Source organism: Terrapene carolina, unplaced genomic scaffold (assembly GCF_002925995.2).
Source record: "Terrapene carolina triunguis isolate 2854851 unplaced genomic scaffold, T_m_triunguis-2.0 Scaffold742, whole genome shotgun sequence".
NCBI lineage: Eukaryota > Metazoa > Chordata > Testudines > Emydidae > Terrapene > Terrapene triunguis.
In genome coordinates, this window is record NW_020665093.1 from 911,968 (window position 1) to 928,120 (window position 16,153).

At 45.5% G+C, this 16,153-nt stretch overlaps 1 protein-coding gene across 3 annotated transcripts in view; it reads right to left on the reverse strand.

Moving 5' to 3' along the window:
* The window catches only part of MSH6 (mutS homolog 6), a 29,162-nt gene extending 25,887 nt beyond the window's left edge, over positions 1 to 3,275 (reverse strand). For all 3 annotated transcript variants that reach the window (XM_024224486.2, XM_024224485.2, XM_024224484.2), the window contains exon 1: positions 3,003 to 3,275. In XM_024224486.2, the coding sequence (XP_024080254.1) occupies positions 3,003 to 3,241 (239 nt within the window). In that variant the 5' untranslated portion in view covers positions 3,242 to 3,275. The remainder of the gene's footprint in view (positions 1 to 3,002) is intronic.
* Between the last annotated feature and the right edge of the window lie 12,878 nt (positions 3,276 to 16,153).

Genomic DNA, 16,153 nt, shown 5'->3' on the forward strand with positions numbered 1-16,153 from the left:
AAATCAGCAAAAGCTGGAATCCAGTGATTAGCACAGATTTTATAGCGCATATTAAGACATCAGTCAAACAAGCAACAATATTCAGGAAAGATTAACTTAATGCTAATTGATTCACCATCATTTCTTTAAGCTAGAAGAAAAATTGTTTCTTCACAAATGGCTATTCACTGTTTCTTTGAACATGATTTTCACAAAGCGCTGTAAGAAATGATTTCAAAGCCGTTTTAAGTCCTTCCCACCCAAAAGACAGTTTTATTCCATCTACAATAGCAGTTTATTTCCAGTACTGGCTAATTACTAGCAACAAGCCAGTTTCAGTGAAAATGGACTTTCTGTATTAAAAAAGGACACATATGTAATCTCACCACTTTCAGATAAAGTGGTGAGATTACATAAAAGGTTCGTGTACCCCACTGTAAATTTGTACATTACAGTAACTCCTCGCTTAACATTGTAGTTATTTTCCTGAAAAATGCAACTTTAAGCGAAACGATGTTAAGCGAATCCAATTTCCCCATAAGAATTAATGTAAATGGGGGGGGGTTAGGTTCCAGGGAAATTTTTTTCACCAGACAAAAAACTATATATTCTATAGATATACACACAGTATACATTTTAAACAAACAATTTAATGCTGTTCACAGCTATGATGATTGTGAAGCTTGGTTGAGGTGGTGAAGTTAGAGCGTGGAAGAGGGAGGGATATTTCACAGGGAAAGCCTTGCTGAGCCCTCCAGGGTTAACACGGGGATCCCAACACGCTGCCTACAGGTGCCATGGCGCCCGCCAGGGCATCTATGTGCGCCCACCTACTGGCCACCGGACAAGCAGCCACCGAAATGCTGCCGAGAAGCAGCAACGTCAAGAAGCGCTGCCACCGAAATGCCGCTGATGACGCTACTTCTCAGTGGTAGAGAGAGTGGTAGTTGGGAGCGACGCTTCTTGGCGCTGCCGCTTCTCGGCGGCTGCTTGTCAGGCAGCCACGCTCCTCAGCGGCTAGTCGTCCGGCGCCCACCACACGGAAAGGTTGGGGACCACTGGGTTAACACATTGTTGTTAATGTAGCCTCTCACACAAGGCAGCATGAACACGAGGGAGGGGAGACAGCATAGCAGACAGAAACAGACACACACCTTGTGTGTGGGAGACAGAGAAAGAGAGAGGCACACTGCCCCTTTAAGTAAGCTGACCCACTCTTAAGTACATTGTCTTTTTAAGTGGATCAGGAAGTTGAGGCAGCTCCCTGCTCTATATGAAGAAGGGGTAAGTAGGGTGCAGGAGCAGGGGGACACCCTGACATTAACCCCCCCTTTTCCCCCTGCACAGCAAGCGGGAGTCTCTGGGAGCAGCTCCAAGGCAGAGGGCAGGAGCAGCACATGGCAGTGGGGGGGAGGGACAGCTGAACTACCTTGATAGCCTGCTGGGCGGCTGCAGTACAGGGAACTTAGGAGAGCGGGGAGCTGATAACGGGGCTGCTGGTCCACCCTGGTTGATCAGCAAGGAAACAACGTTAACCAGGACAACTTTAAGTGAGGAGTTACTGGGAGGAGTTGCTAGCATTTAGAGGACAGAATTAGAATCTAGAGAATTATCTTTAACAACATTATAATAATTATACATAAAAAATTGTTTAAAAACACTAAGATCGCAACGTTAAGCACTCAAAAGTTAGGAAATGCCAGTATTACGGTTGCAATTTCAAATCAGCCCCTTTTATGCATGTATTATGATACAGTAATTAAAATGATCACATTTTATTTCAACAGCACCCTCGTCTCATTCAGCACACAGGATGGATGGTGCTCACTGAATAGGGTGACCAGATAGCATCTGTGAAAAAACGGGACGGGGTGGGGGGTAATAGAAAAAGTCCTGTTTTTAAAGGAACAGTCCTGTTTTTGGGGACATCTGGGCACCCTAAATAAGCAGCTATTCAATATTTTGTTTTCTCCTTATTCAGTGTGTGGCTATAGGACAGGTCTATACTACAAACTTACATCGGTGAAATTACATTGCTTGGCTCTGTGAAAAATCCGCCTAACCCCCAGTGTGAACAGTGCTATGTCAACAGGAGAGCTTCTCCTGCCAACATGACTATTGTCTCTCAAGGAGGTGGATTAACTACAGCTGATAGAAACTCTCCTGTCCCTGACGTTCTCAATCTTTTTCTTTCTGAGCCCCCCCCCCCACTATAAAAACTCCACGGCCCACCTGTGCCACAATAGCTGGTTTTCTGCATATAAAAGCGAGGGCCATCATTAGAGGGTAGCAAGCATGGCAACTGCCTGGGGCCCCCACAAAGCTACATTGCTCAGGCTTCAGCCCTGGGTGGCAGGGCTCGGTGAGTCTAATGCTGGCCCTGCTTGAAGGCCACTCTGAAACCTGCTTGAGGCCCCTAGGGGGCCCCGGACCCCTGTTTGAGAACCACTGGCATAGATAAGCCCTTAGTTACTGCACACTATTCAAACCCTGCTCTGAACACCGTATTATTAATTTTTTCATGGGTTTTTCTATGGCTAGGGTGACCAGATGTCCCATTTCTAAAGGGATAGTCCCGTTTTGGGGGACTTTTTCTTATATAGGCGCCTATTACCCCCCACCCCCTGGCCTGTTTTTTCACAGTTGCTATCTGGTCATCCTATCTATGGCGCTTATCACTACGGTATTCATCTTCACAATACCGCTGTGAGATGAGGGGGTGTTTACAGATGGAGGGGAGGGGGAAGACACAGAATGTGACTGTGTATAAGACTTTAGAGCCAGCAAGTACCTCCGGGAGCCTGCCCCACCCCGGCACTCGGGAGAGGCCACAGGACTGGCTCCATCTGGTGCGAGTGCTGAGAGAAAGCACAGAAACCGAGCCCCTTTCGCGCCATGCTCCCAACGCCAACCGGCCCAGCGCCCCCGGCCCCTCGCATCCCTGCCTGCCAATGCCCCCGGCACCTCGTGCCCCCAACCACCAACAGTCCTAAGCACCCACCCACACCCTCCTGCCCGGTTACCTGGGGTCCCGGGCGGCCTTGGTTCTCCCCTTCCTCGCCCCCTGGGCCTCGACTCCGCCGGATTGTCCCATCTCCGCCGCGCCGCCGCCGGGAGCCAGGGCTGCCTCATCCCCGGCTGCCTCGCTGGAGGCCCAGCCCCTCCGCCTCGCTGCGGCCGGAGGGGAAGGGGCCTGGGCCGGACCGACGCCTGGCGCACGGGCCTTGGGGAAGAAGCGGAGCAGGGTGCTTTGCCGAGACATGGCTGCGGCGGGAACCAACGACCTACCGCCCAATCCGGGCAGAGCGCGAAACCCACCGCCGTCGGCCCCGCCTCTGCTGGGGGTGGAGTGTCCCGGAGGGGCTGGGCCGCAGGCAGCGCCTGCCCAGAGCTGTTCCTACCCCCCATCCAGCGCCGGCACAGGCCCGCCCCTAACGTATAGACTGGTATTATTATGCGCTACTTTAATAATCTGTCTAATTCTTCACTGCGTAACCCCCCGTCATTGTACAGCCTTATACCCACTGCACTGTGGCATCCTGACCTGCACCCTATCAACACGCACCAGCTTCAATGCAATACGGCACCCTGCACCCTTCACATGCCACCCACTTCCCTGTAGCTCTATTATCTGCTAATCAATTGCACAACCGGTGCAGGAAGGTGGGTCTAAATTATGGTTCTAACAAGGTCCCTAGATTTCTGCAGCACAGTGGATTGGAGTAGACTGGATGCAGTAGAGTGGAGTTCCTGAAGCAGTTTCACATAAATTAAAAAAACGAAGGTTTTTATTGCATTAAATATGATAGTGGATACTACAGTGTTCCCTGTGCTATTTAATTTTTTAGTAAATTCAATTTATTTTATGCTATCTTCCCATAAACCTGGACTGCAATGACAATGTGATTTGCACAAATGTCCAGTCTTGGCACCCAGGATTTGTTTTCAGGTAGTTGCTGAGCTTGAGAAGCTGGGATTTTGAAATATGGATCTACTCTAAAACATGACTCCAAAAATAGCATTGATTTCTAGAGAAAATAGCTTAATTTAAATAGTGTCTTCCCAAGAGAAAAGCTGTTTGATTTTAAGTGCTCAAGAGTCTCAGATAGCAATAGCTACTAAAGCAAGTGAGATAAACTTTCTGAAAGACAAATGATGTAGTAAAAAGACAAAGCATAGGTATGGAAAGCTGCCCATTAATAAAAAGAGACTGAAGAGTGATTATATTTTTTATATTTTATATTTCTTAATTCACTTTTGGGGGGGGGGTAATATCCTGAGACTTGATCTGGTAAAGAATATTCATTATCTTAAAGCTAACAATGCTGACTTGATCATTGTATGCCAGGAAATGTTAGCTTGCCACAGAATAACAGTAGCCCCTGTAGCTCCACAAAAAGAAGCCATATATATGTATGTTATAGATTTTGGCTATTGATGTCCATTTTGGGCAGTATTAGTGAGATATTGGGAGAAATCATTAAACAATTTGTAAGCACCTAGAGGACAACAGAGTGATAAGTAATAGCGAATATGGATTTGTCAAGAACAACTCATGCCAAACCAACCTAATTTCCTTTTTTGACAGGTTACTGGCCTAGTGGTTAGGGGGAAAGCTGTAGATGTGATGTATCTAGAATTTACTAAGGCTTTTGATGCAGTTCTACCTGACATTCTTATAAATAAACTAGTGAAATGTAGTCTAGACGAAATTACAATAAGGTAGATGCAAAACTGGTTGAAAGACAGTACTCAAAGAGTAGTTTATCAATGGTACACTGCCCAATTTGGAGGACATATCTAGTGGGGTCCCACAGGGGTCTGAGCTGGGTCTGATACTATTCAATGTTTTCATGAATGACTTGTAGAATAGAGTGGAGAGTATTCTGATAAACTTTGTGGATGATACCAAGCTGGGAGGAGTTGCTAGCATTTAAAGGACAGAATTAGAATTCAAAACAACCTTGACTAATTGGTCTGAAATCAACATGGTGAAATGCAATAAAGACAAATGCAAAGTACTTCACTTAGGAAGGAAAAATCAAATGCACAATTACAACATGGGAAATAACTAGCTAGGCATAGTACTGCTAAAAAGGATCTAGGGGTTACAGTAGGAAATCATTCAGAGAGAGGCTGATGTTGAAACAACAGAATTTATTGATGATATGCTGAGCGTGTAAAACAAATTGCATCAAGCCAAGAAACAGCATTTAATCCACAATCTAACTTGTATGCATTCTGTTAATCAAAACATATATTATTATTTTATTTATTTATTTGTATTACTGAAGCACCAGTGAGCCCTAGTCATAGACCAGGAACCCATTGTGCTGGGTGCTGTACAAACACAGAACAACATTATTATCTAAAGTAGCAGCACCTGGTGACTCATAATAATGCAACTACCCTCTTGTTATAATAAACAGAAAAAATAACAGTAAATTTACTACTAAAAATAGACCTCTTTTTTTAACCAAATATTTCAGCACATTGACATTTGACTTCAAACTACATTATTCAAATATTGACTTTATAGCAGATGTAGGGTTGCCAGGTGTCCAGTTTTCTACCTGAACACCGGGTCGAAAACGGACTCTGGCGGCTCCGGTCAGCACTGCTGACCGGGCCATTAAAAGTCTGGTTAGTAGCAAGTGGGGCTGGCAGGCTTCCTGACTGGCTCCACATGGCTCCTGAGAAGCAGCTGGCATGTCTGGCTCCTAGGCAAAGGGGTGGCTGGGGGGTTCCATGCACTGCCCCCACCCACAGGTGCCCACCCCAAGCACCATCTCCGCAGCTCCCATTGTCCGGGAACCATGGCTAATGGAAGCTGCGGGGGAAGTGCCTGTGCATGGAGGCAGCACACAGAGCCACCTGGCCACCCCTCCTCTTAGAAGCCAGAGGGACATGTTGCTGCTTCTCAGGAGCCACCTGAGGTCAGTGCCACCTGGAGCCCACACCCCAGCCCTGAGCCCCCTCCCGCACCCAAACTCCCGGAGTCTGCACCCCACACCCCAACCCCCTGCCCCAGTCCTGAGCCCTCTCCTGCACTCCAAACCCCTCTGCCCCAACCTGGAGACCCCTCTTACACCCCAAAGCCCTCATCCCCGGCCCCACCCCAGAGCCCACACCCCCAGCTGGAGACCTCGCCCCATCCCGCACCCCAATTCCTTGCCCCAGTCTGGTGAAAATGAGTGAATGAGTGAGGGTGGGGGAGAGCAAGCAACAGAAGGAGGGGGGATGGAGTGAGTGGGGGATGGGAGGCCTCAGGGAAGGGGCGGGGCAGGAGGCAGGGCAAGGGTGTTCGGTTTTCTGCAATTAGAAAGTTGGCAACCCCAAGCAGATGTTCAAACATTAATTCTCTTTGATAGTTTTGCAACATGTCCCTCAAGGCTGACAGTCAATGTCAGTGGCTTTCAGTTTCTGTGTAGATTCTGACAACAAAACTTTAGATGTGGTCATAGTGTTGTAAAGTCTGTCTGCTGAACAAAAAATGTCTCACTTTAGCTGAGGCCAAGAAGTTAGTTACAGCATCACAAATGGTGGTGAATGTGACCTAAAAGCAATGTGTGCCTACTTATTCCAACAAGCAGATCATCTCAGCAATGTATGATATGTGCCTAATTTGTGTGGACAGTTGCAGCAAATGAACATATATATGTGCTGTTGCCACAGTGTAGGCAGATGGCCAGTTAGTTATTTAACTGGTCAGTTGTGAGCACAGTTACAGTGATTTATGTATGCAGTTGTGGTATGTGAATGCACAAACACAAATTATGAAGGAGTATTCTACATGTGTAGGTGCTTTTCTGTGTGTAACCCCTTTGGGGTTTAGAGAGTATGGCCCTTTAAATCTTTTTCCTAAAGGGGAGGGGGAGAGTAAGAAAAAAGGAGGGAAACTCCAAGAGGCAGTGCTGGAACTCCAAGGAGGGGAGAGGCAGCCTGCAGGCCCTGGGAAAGTGAAGCAGAGAGAACCTGCCTGAAGCCTGGGAAGGACAGGGCCGATTGGGGACACCCCAGGACAGGAGCCAGGAGGAGCACTGTGCCAGGGAGGACTTGCCCGAGAAGGACAGGCCGGAGCTGGACCCAGTATCACTGCTGCCCAGAGCTCATGGGGCTGTGAGTACTGGGGCTTGTGACTCTGCACTGGGGACAAGGAGGGAGGTTGCTAGCTAGTTAAGTGGGGAGGTGGTCGCTCTGTGTGGCTTTGCAGAGAGCGGCAGAAGAGGGCACCGGAGGGGTTTGTTGGGGGAAGGTTCACTGGCACTGAAGACAACCAGGAGCACCCAAGACTCACCACTAGACTGGAACTTTGCTCAGGACTCCTGAACTCTGTGTGCAGACACATTGCTCGGTGTCTGCCCTTCCAGACTGCGCTACCACTGGGCCGGTGGGGCCTTGGCTTGGATGCAGCTCTGTCTTACTGCTCCCCCTATATTTCTCCTTGTTGTTTTTCTCCTCTCATCCCTCTGTAAATAAATATTTTCCTTGTTATATCCACTGTACTTTTCCTGTGGGTGTGTGTGTTCACTCTGGGGGGTTTGGAACAGGTGCCCCTGGGGTGGAAGGGATTTCTCCTGCTGCATTCCTGCGCGCGCCTTCTCTTGGCCAGAGCTGCCTGCAGAGCAGACTCCATCTTGGCCACAAGGGCGCTAAAGTTACATGTGCTTGCTTTGTGTTGTGAACTCTTTTTTGAATAAGCAGCTTGAGGATCTGTGGTCTTTCTGAAAAGACATTTTTGTGCTGCCTCTCTTTAAATAGATTACCAGGCTTTTTTTCCTGAAGTAGGGCTTTGTTCTCTAGCGTCCCCTGTTGTTTAGGACAGTGAATCTAAACCCTGCTATTTAGGGGTAGTTTCTTCCTAAACCTCACCAATTAGTGGCTGGGTTTCTGTCCTGAAACTTGAGGGTTTTATATCCCTAATGTATTTAAATTTGCATCATGCTTAATGTAACTATTTTATTTTTATATGTGTCCAATCTTTTTTTGAATCTTACTAAGGTTTTTGGCCAAAGTGATTGGTTATGCATTATGTATAAAATATTTTCTTTTATCGGTTTTAAATTTGTTGCCTTTCAGTTATCGTTGACTGTCCCCTTGTTGTATTATGAGAGAATAACAGAATCTGATTTGCCTTTTGTATCCCACTTATTTTGTACACCTTTATCATGTCTCCTCTTACTTGTTTCCTGTTTAAACTAAATCTCATTTTTTCAGTCTCTCCTCATATGAAAATCTTTCTATGCCTCTTACCACTTTCATCAACCATTTCTGGCTCTAACTTAAACTCTGTTTCCTATGGCCTCAGGAGGCTGCCCTAGTTGACTGGAATAGTCAGACTATATTGACACTTTTGCCATGTCCCTCTTCCAGGGCCGGCTCCAGGGTTTTTTGCCGCCCCAAGCAGTTGGGAATTGGTCCTGCTTTGAGCAGGGGGTTGGACTAGATGACCTCCTGAGGTCCCTTCCAACCCTGATATTCTATGAAAAAGGGAAAGAAAAAAAAAGCCGCGATCGCGATCTGCAGTCTTCAGTGGCAATTCGGCGGGTGGTCCTTCGCTCTGAGAGGGACTGAGGGACCCGCCGCTGAAGAGCTGGCCATGCCGCCCCTCTCTGTTGGCCGCCCCAAGCAGCTGCTTGCTGGGCTGGTGCCTGGAGCCGGCCCTGCCCTCTTCCCTCATCATGCCTCTTACGGCAAGAACTGTACAGAAAGTTAATATAGAGGTGCTACACAAGAGGAATATCTTTCCTGGATAGACTGGCTGGGTTTCCTGCCTCTGCTCACTGATGAAGCAGCCCAGAGAGGCTATAGCAGAACAAAATCTGGTTCAACATGTTTGTATAAAAACACATTTTTAGATTTGTGGTGCAAAATGGCATTAACTAGTGATGCATATGCAACCTAATGGCACTTTCTAATTCTAGAATTACTAACCAGGATAGTTTGCTTCAAGTTACTAATAGGCTAATGCTTGTCACAGGGTGGACTAGGTCCTTTAAGAGGGAACTGCTCCAGCCCATCTGTGCCTTGTTCACAGCCTTGATGGGACTAGTGAAGAGCCATAGGGGAATACACCTGGGAGCGTAGGAAGCTGTGGAGAGTAAAAAAGGCTCCTGTAGGAAAGATCCTGATACTAGGGGAGTTTGGAAGCTAGACTCAGAAGGCTGAGCTCCAGCTAGGTAAAACTTGGGAATAGCAACTGAACTAGAAAAGAGAAGGCAGACCCCTTGGGAAGGAGGAACTGGGCTGGGCTCAGTTTAAAAGTGGTGTAAAAACTATGTGTTTGGGACTATCAGGGAAGAGATACCATTGAATTCTGTTTCTGACAGACTTTGTTGGCACCCTGCGTGGAACTGGAGAAGGATGAATCAAAGGGATGAGGAAGAAAAACAGCTCAAGCTGAAGGAGGGCTGTGGGTTTCCCTTAGTCGAGAGGGGTGGGTTTGGGGTCTAGAAGGCCACTGAGGACTGTTAAGAACATAAGAATGGCCGTACTGGGTCAGACCAAAGGTCCATCCAGCCCAGTATCCTGTCTACCAACAGTGGCCAATGTCAGGTGCCCCAGAGGGAGTGAACTTAACAGGTAATGTTCAAGTGATCTCTCTCCTGCCATCCATCACCACCCTTTGACAAACAGAAGCTAGGGACACCATTCCTTACCCATCCTGGCTAATAGCCATTAATGGACTTAACCTCCATGAATTTATCCAGTTCTTATTTAATCCCTGTTATAGTCCTTGCCTTCACAACCTCCTCAGGCAAGGAGTTCCATAAGTTGACTGTGCGCTGTGTGAAGAAGAACTTCCTTTTATTTGTTTTAAACCTGCTGCCCATTAATTTCATTTGGGGGCCCCTAGTTCTTATATTATGGGAACAAGTAAATAACTTTTCCTTATTCACTTTCTCCACATCACTCATGATTTTATATACCTTTATCATATCCCCCTTAGTCTCCTCTTTTCCAAGTTGAAAAGTCCTAGCCTCTTTAATCTCTCCTCATATGGGACCCGTTCCAAACCCCTAATCATTTTAGTTGCCCTTCTCTGAACCTTTTCTAATGCCAGTATACCTTTTTTGAGATGAGAAGACCACATCTGTATGCAGTATTCCAGATGTGGGTGTATCATGGATTTATATAAGGACAATAAGATATTCTCCATATTATTCTCTATCCCCTTTTTAATGATTCCTAACATCCTGTTTGCTTTTTTGACTGCCGCTGCACACTGCGTGGACATCTTCAGAGAACTATCCACGATGACTCCAAGATCTTTTTCCTGATTAGTTGTAGCTAAATTAGCCCCCATCATATTGTATGTATAGTTGGGGTTATTTTTCCCAATGTGCATTATTTTACATTTATCCACATTAAATTTCATTTGCCATTTTGTTGCCCAATCACTTAGTTTTGTGAGATCTTTTTGAAGTTCTTCACAGTCTGCTTTGGTCTTAACTATCTTGAGCAGTTTAGTATCATCTGCAAACTTTGCCACCTCACTTTTTACCCCTTTCTCCAGATCGTTTATGAATAAGTTGAATAGGATTGGTCCTAGGACTGACCCTTGGGGAACACCACTAGTTACCCCTCTCCATTCTGAACATTTACCATTTATTCCTACCCTTTGTTCCCTGTCTTTTAACCAGTTCTCAATCCATGAAAGGATCTTCCCTCTTATCCCATGACAGCTTAATTTACGTAATAGCCTTTGGTGAGGGACCTTGTCAAAGGCTTTCTGGAAATCTAAGTACACTATGTCCACTGGATGCCCCTTGTCCACATGTTTGTTGACCCCTTCAAAGAACTCTAATAGATTAGTAAGACATGATTTCCCTTTACAGAAACCATGTTGACTTTTGCCCAACAATTTATGTTCTTCTATGTGTCTGACAATTTTATTCTTTATGATTGTTTCAACTAATTTTCCCGGTACTGACGTTAGACTTACTGGTCTGTAATTCCCAGGATCACCTCTAGAGCCCTTTTTAAATATTTGCGTTACATTAGCTATCTTCCAGTCATTGGGTACAGAAGCCGATTTAAAGGACAGGTTACAAACCATAGTTAGTAGTTCCGCAATTTCACATTTGAGTTCTTTCAGAACTCTTGAGTGAATGCCATCTGGTCCCGATGACTTGTTACTTTTAAGTTTATCAATTAATTCCAAAACCTCCTCTAGTGACACCTCAATCTGTGACAATTCCTCAGATTTGTCACCTACAAAAGCCAGCTCAGGTTTGGGAATCTCCCTAACATCCTCAGCCGTGAAGACTGAAGCAAAGAATTCATTTAATTTCTCCACAATGACTTTATCGTCTTTAAGTGCTCCTTTTTTATCTCGATTGTCCAGGGGCCCCACTGGTTGTTTAGCAGGCTTCCTGCTTCTGATGTACTTAAAAAAACATTTTGTTATTACCTTTTGAGTTTTTGGCTAGCTGTTGAAAAGATTAAATAAACAAGACTCTCCCCTTGGCACCCAGAAGGGTAACTTTGTTTGAAATACTGTGGACTGCACAATTCTTAAGGGGCTCTGAAGAGAGGGAACCGGAGGCAGGATGCTGCAGAGTGACCTCTGGCTATCAGGGAGAGCTCAGGACGCAGCCGCTCCTATTACAGTGCCCCTTCTCTTCCAAGTCACAGAGAATTATAGCATTGAATTAATAGAGAATCATTTGAATGTCTCTTTATTTTTCTTTCAAATGTCCTCCATTTGAAACTAGTGGGGGAAAATGGGAGCAAAGCTACATAGTGGTAATAGCAGAGATATTCAATGTCATGACTTTTAGAACAATTGCACACATATTTTTATGACTTCAAGGCCAGGAGCAAACTAAAAAAAGTGATGAGACAACATAGTGAAAAGTTCCCATTTTTGTGAATTCTGTACCTACCAACCTAAATAAAGTTTTTCAGATTATAATTCACACACAGTTGCTTTAAATCATAACATCAACTCTGGTTTGATTGCTGCTGTTGTACTTAAATCACTCAATGATCAACTCATTTACAGTTCATGGGACGCTCTTGTAATAAGACCTTTCTGCAACCTGCTTGTAAGAGTCAGTCACACATCTCCTTTATTTTTCTTTTTTGTTTCCCTAATGGAAAGATATTTTAAAGAACTGTGGGGAAGAAACAATAAAGAATATGGCCTAATGGCCCTGAACTTCAGATTCAGCTGAGTTCTACTTAATACAAGATACAAAGGGGGTGGGGGCAAAGATTACCTTTGTGCTGCTCCAGTTCTGGGGCCAGCCAGGAACTAGTTCAACCCCTAGCTCGACTTAGAGAGCTTCAGGGCTACTCTAGCTGATGACTGGCTCTTAATGTATGTTTATATAGCATTTTTGAGTGAGCTTTCCAGCCTGGGGCTAGCGGGGCTTGTGCTAGTGCTCTAAAAATAGCTATATAGAGTCCAAGCCACAACTTCAAATGGCTGTCTATACACCTATTTTTAGAGTGCTAGCATGAGCCTCAGTAGCCTGAGTCTGCCATCCCGTGGTGGGAGGCTCACTCCTGCTAGTTCCACAATGTGCAAATGCACATTTAGGAGCTAGTATGCCATTAGTGATTACCAGAGCAATGTCCCATTCCTCTAGTCTTATCTCCAGCATGCACCCTACACTGAAGGTGTGGAGGCATGCTCCATGTGAGATGGATGGGTCGGTGCTGATGGGTGAAGAATGTCCATTGTTCTACACTACTTGGGGACTTCCTCATACCAGGAGAATCCTTGGCTGTCTGGTTAGGCCAATTTTACAGCCTCTTTGTGCAAAAATTACATAATGAGGGACTGGATCTGGTCTGCATTTTCTTGTTTCTGATGTCATAAGCATTCCATCTTCACTACTTTTGTTTCTCTTTTGTGAGCCTGATCCTGTTCTCATTTCACTTATTGGGATTTGTTATATCAAGAAGATTGTGGTGTATTTGTACTGGAGACTGCCAGGGAGGTACTGTTAATATAGACTTAAAATAAGTGTAAGGGTTGAGTCCACTTCATAGCTAGAGCATGTTTGGTTCCCATTAAATGGCACCAAAATTTTACAAGATGTTATTGTGCTCAGGAATATATGCCTTGCTTTGCCATTAGTGACTGACGTTGCTCTGCCACTGACGGCATGACCTGGTTAGTTGGGAATGACCCTCTGAGATCTACAGATGAAAAGCACTACATACATTTGCATTATGGTAGCACCTAGAAACCCAACCCCACTGTATTAGCCACATACAGCAAAAGAACAGTCCCTGGAAGAGATTGCAATCTAACTAATGAAGGAAATAGTGTGGGATCAACTGATTTTGCAAGGCTTTTGCCGTGTTGGGCTGAAATCTCAAGAAAAGCAATTTTTCTGATAGATTCTGGCCACAATTGAATTGGAAATGGAAAATAGGCCCCTGCTAGTGATGGGACCTGACCTGGAACCAAAACCATGGGTTCAGATTATGGAATTTGAATTTGAAATCCCAAGGGCTGAACATAAATTCTAAGATTTTTTCTACTGTTTTGCAGTGTGAGGAGACATTCTGAGGCAGGAAAGGTGGTCTAGTGGTTGAGGAATTGGACTGAAAGCTAAGAGATGAGTTTTCTTCCTGGCTCTGCTACAGACATTCTGTGTAACCTTGGGCAAAGCATAACCTCTCTGTGTCTGTTTCCTCATCTGTAAAATTGGGATAATACTACTTCTGTGTAGGGTTGCCAACCCTCCCGGATTGCCCGGGAGTCTCCAGGAATTAAAAATTAATCTTTCATTAAAGATTATGTCATGTGATGAAACCTCCAGGAATAAGTCCAACCAAAATTGGCAACCCTACTTCTGTGCCTTACAGGGGTGCTGTGAGGCTTCAAATCACCAATATTTGTTAGTCTTTGAGACCTTTGGTGAAAGGTGATATAGAAGTGCATAGTACTATTATTATCCCTGCTAGTGGCTGTAAAGGTGCAATATTATAGGTAGTTTCCTGACTACAAGTGAAGTTGGGGTGACTGATATTTGATACAGGGCCAATGCCCCTGCAAACACAAGGTGATGAAGCCCCAGTCTCCAGCCATTGGGGCTGAAGAAGGGATGGGATGAAGAGACGATATCTGGTGCAACTCTTGGGGAGTAATGAAAATGGAACCACAAGAAAGGTAGATTGGGCTTTAACAGAGTTTTATATAGCAGGTAGTCAATCTGTCTAGAGGAATCATGATTGCGACTTTAGTAATTTGGGCTCTAGTTTTAGGAAAGCACTTACACATATCCTTAAGTCCATGCCTATTCATAAGCTTAGGGACGCTTTCCTGAATAAAAAAAAAATAAAATAGACCAAGTGAAATGGTTCATATTTTGCCCTTTAGATATCAATTTGTTATGGAGACAGCATCAGAAGGCTGCAGGTATTTCATAATGGAACTGGCCTTTAAATGCCCATTGTGTGGGGGTTTTAAAAGATGTATTTATTGTTTGTTCCAACTCCATTCGTGTCAGAGTTCATATAGGCTTATTCCCATTGTCTTTCTAATGTCATAACTGCCACAGTGCATGACAATCTGTAGCTGGTGCCAGTGTACAACACTGGGCACATGAACACACAGTATCAGGTTCATTATGTATATTTGAGCACTTTCTTTCTCTGAATTAGTGCATTTTAATTTTACATTATTTTACACTGCAGTTTGAAATAGTCTGTTTTGCTTTACACTCTCTCCTTCTGCTTCATTTATAGTTAAGTATACAGTATTTTGGTCAGGCTTTATGTTATTGGGAAATGGGTAAATGACCAGCGTAACCAGTATTTTTATATACTAGAGGGTCACATACTTTGTTTCTATAGGCTGAATATATTGCATATACCAGGGGCTCCTTACATTCCTCCATCCTCCCCACAAGCTCCCTGTGTGCCACCCTTCTTTTCCCTTCTCTTGCAGGGATTCCTTGCAATTCCCAACTCCCCTTTGATGCCAGAGGGCACTCTGTCCCCTATTCCTCTTCCCCTATACTTTGGTCCCCTGCAGGGCCGGCTCCAGGGTTTTGGCCACCCCAAGCAGCCAAAACCAAAAAAAAGCCGCGATCGCGATCTGCGGCGGCAATTCGGCGGGAGGTCCTTCACTCCCAGGCGGAGTGAGGGACCGTCCGCTGAATTGCCGCCGAATACCTGGAACTGCCGCCCCTGTCCGGAACGGCCGCCCCAAGCACCTGCTTGAGAAGCTGGTGCCTGGAGCCGGCCCTGGTCCCCTGTTCTTCCTTTATAGCAGGGCTCTGTATGCTCCCAATTTCCCCTGTGGTGAGTGTATAAAACCTCACACAGGTTAACCATGAATTAGGCCACTGAGTGGCACCTAGAGGGCTGTTAGGCATAATTGATGATCAAACACAGCTGGGGAGGAGCTGAATCTTCATAAAGGAGGGAGTACAGGGTAATGGAAAAAAGAAAAACAGTGAGGAGACCCAAATGAGAGGTAGCTGGGAGTTTCCTCTCTTGGTTAAACAGAGAGAATTTCGTGAGTCCTGGAATCAAAACCTGAGGGGTCCTAAGCCAGGATGGGACCAGTGAAGCCTGGCATCAGAGAAGTGTTATCCTAAGCCAGAAAGAAGCTGGAGGCAGTAAAGCCTAAGGCAGTGATGGTACAGCATAAGGGGTGGTTGGATTGAAGTATGAGGGGCTTCAGAGACAGGTAAGACTTCTGCAGTCACTCATTTGATAGTAGAGACACCTGTGTGGAACAGGGAGTCACTGCTGGGTGAGGAGGAAGCCTGTCGGTGAGATACCTGGAAGACAAAGGATTGGCACATGGGCCTGTGCTTGACATAAGGCTAAGAACCAGACCTCTGAGTTGCTGGTAAGAGTCCAGGAAGGAGCTGAGGAAAAAGCCTGAAGAAAGGCTAATGGTAAAAAGGAGTTCAGAGAGACAGCAGCAAGGCATCTAACAGAGCAGACCTTGGCTGCTTGTCCTTCGTTCCCTGGACCAGAACCCAGTGGAGGGTGGGCCTGGGTTCCCCTATGACCACTAAGAAGGCAGTGTGAAGCCCCCTGACATAAGGAGATAAGGACTATTTAAAACCCTGAGAGAAGGGTGTAAGAGGAGCAGCCCTAGCCATTTGACCAGGGTGGAAAATGTTTTCAGAGTACCTCTCTCTCACCTGAGTGGCAGAGAGCAAAAAGGCTGGCCAGTCAGTAGAACCCCTAGAAC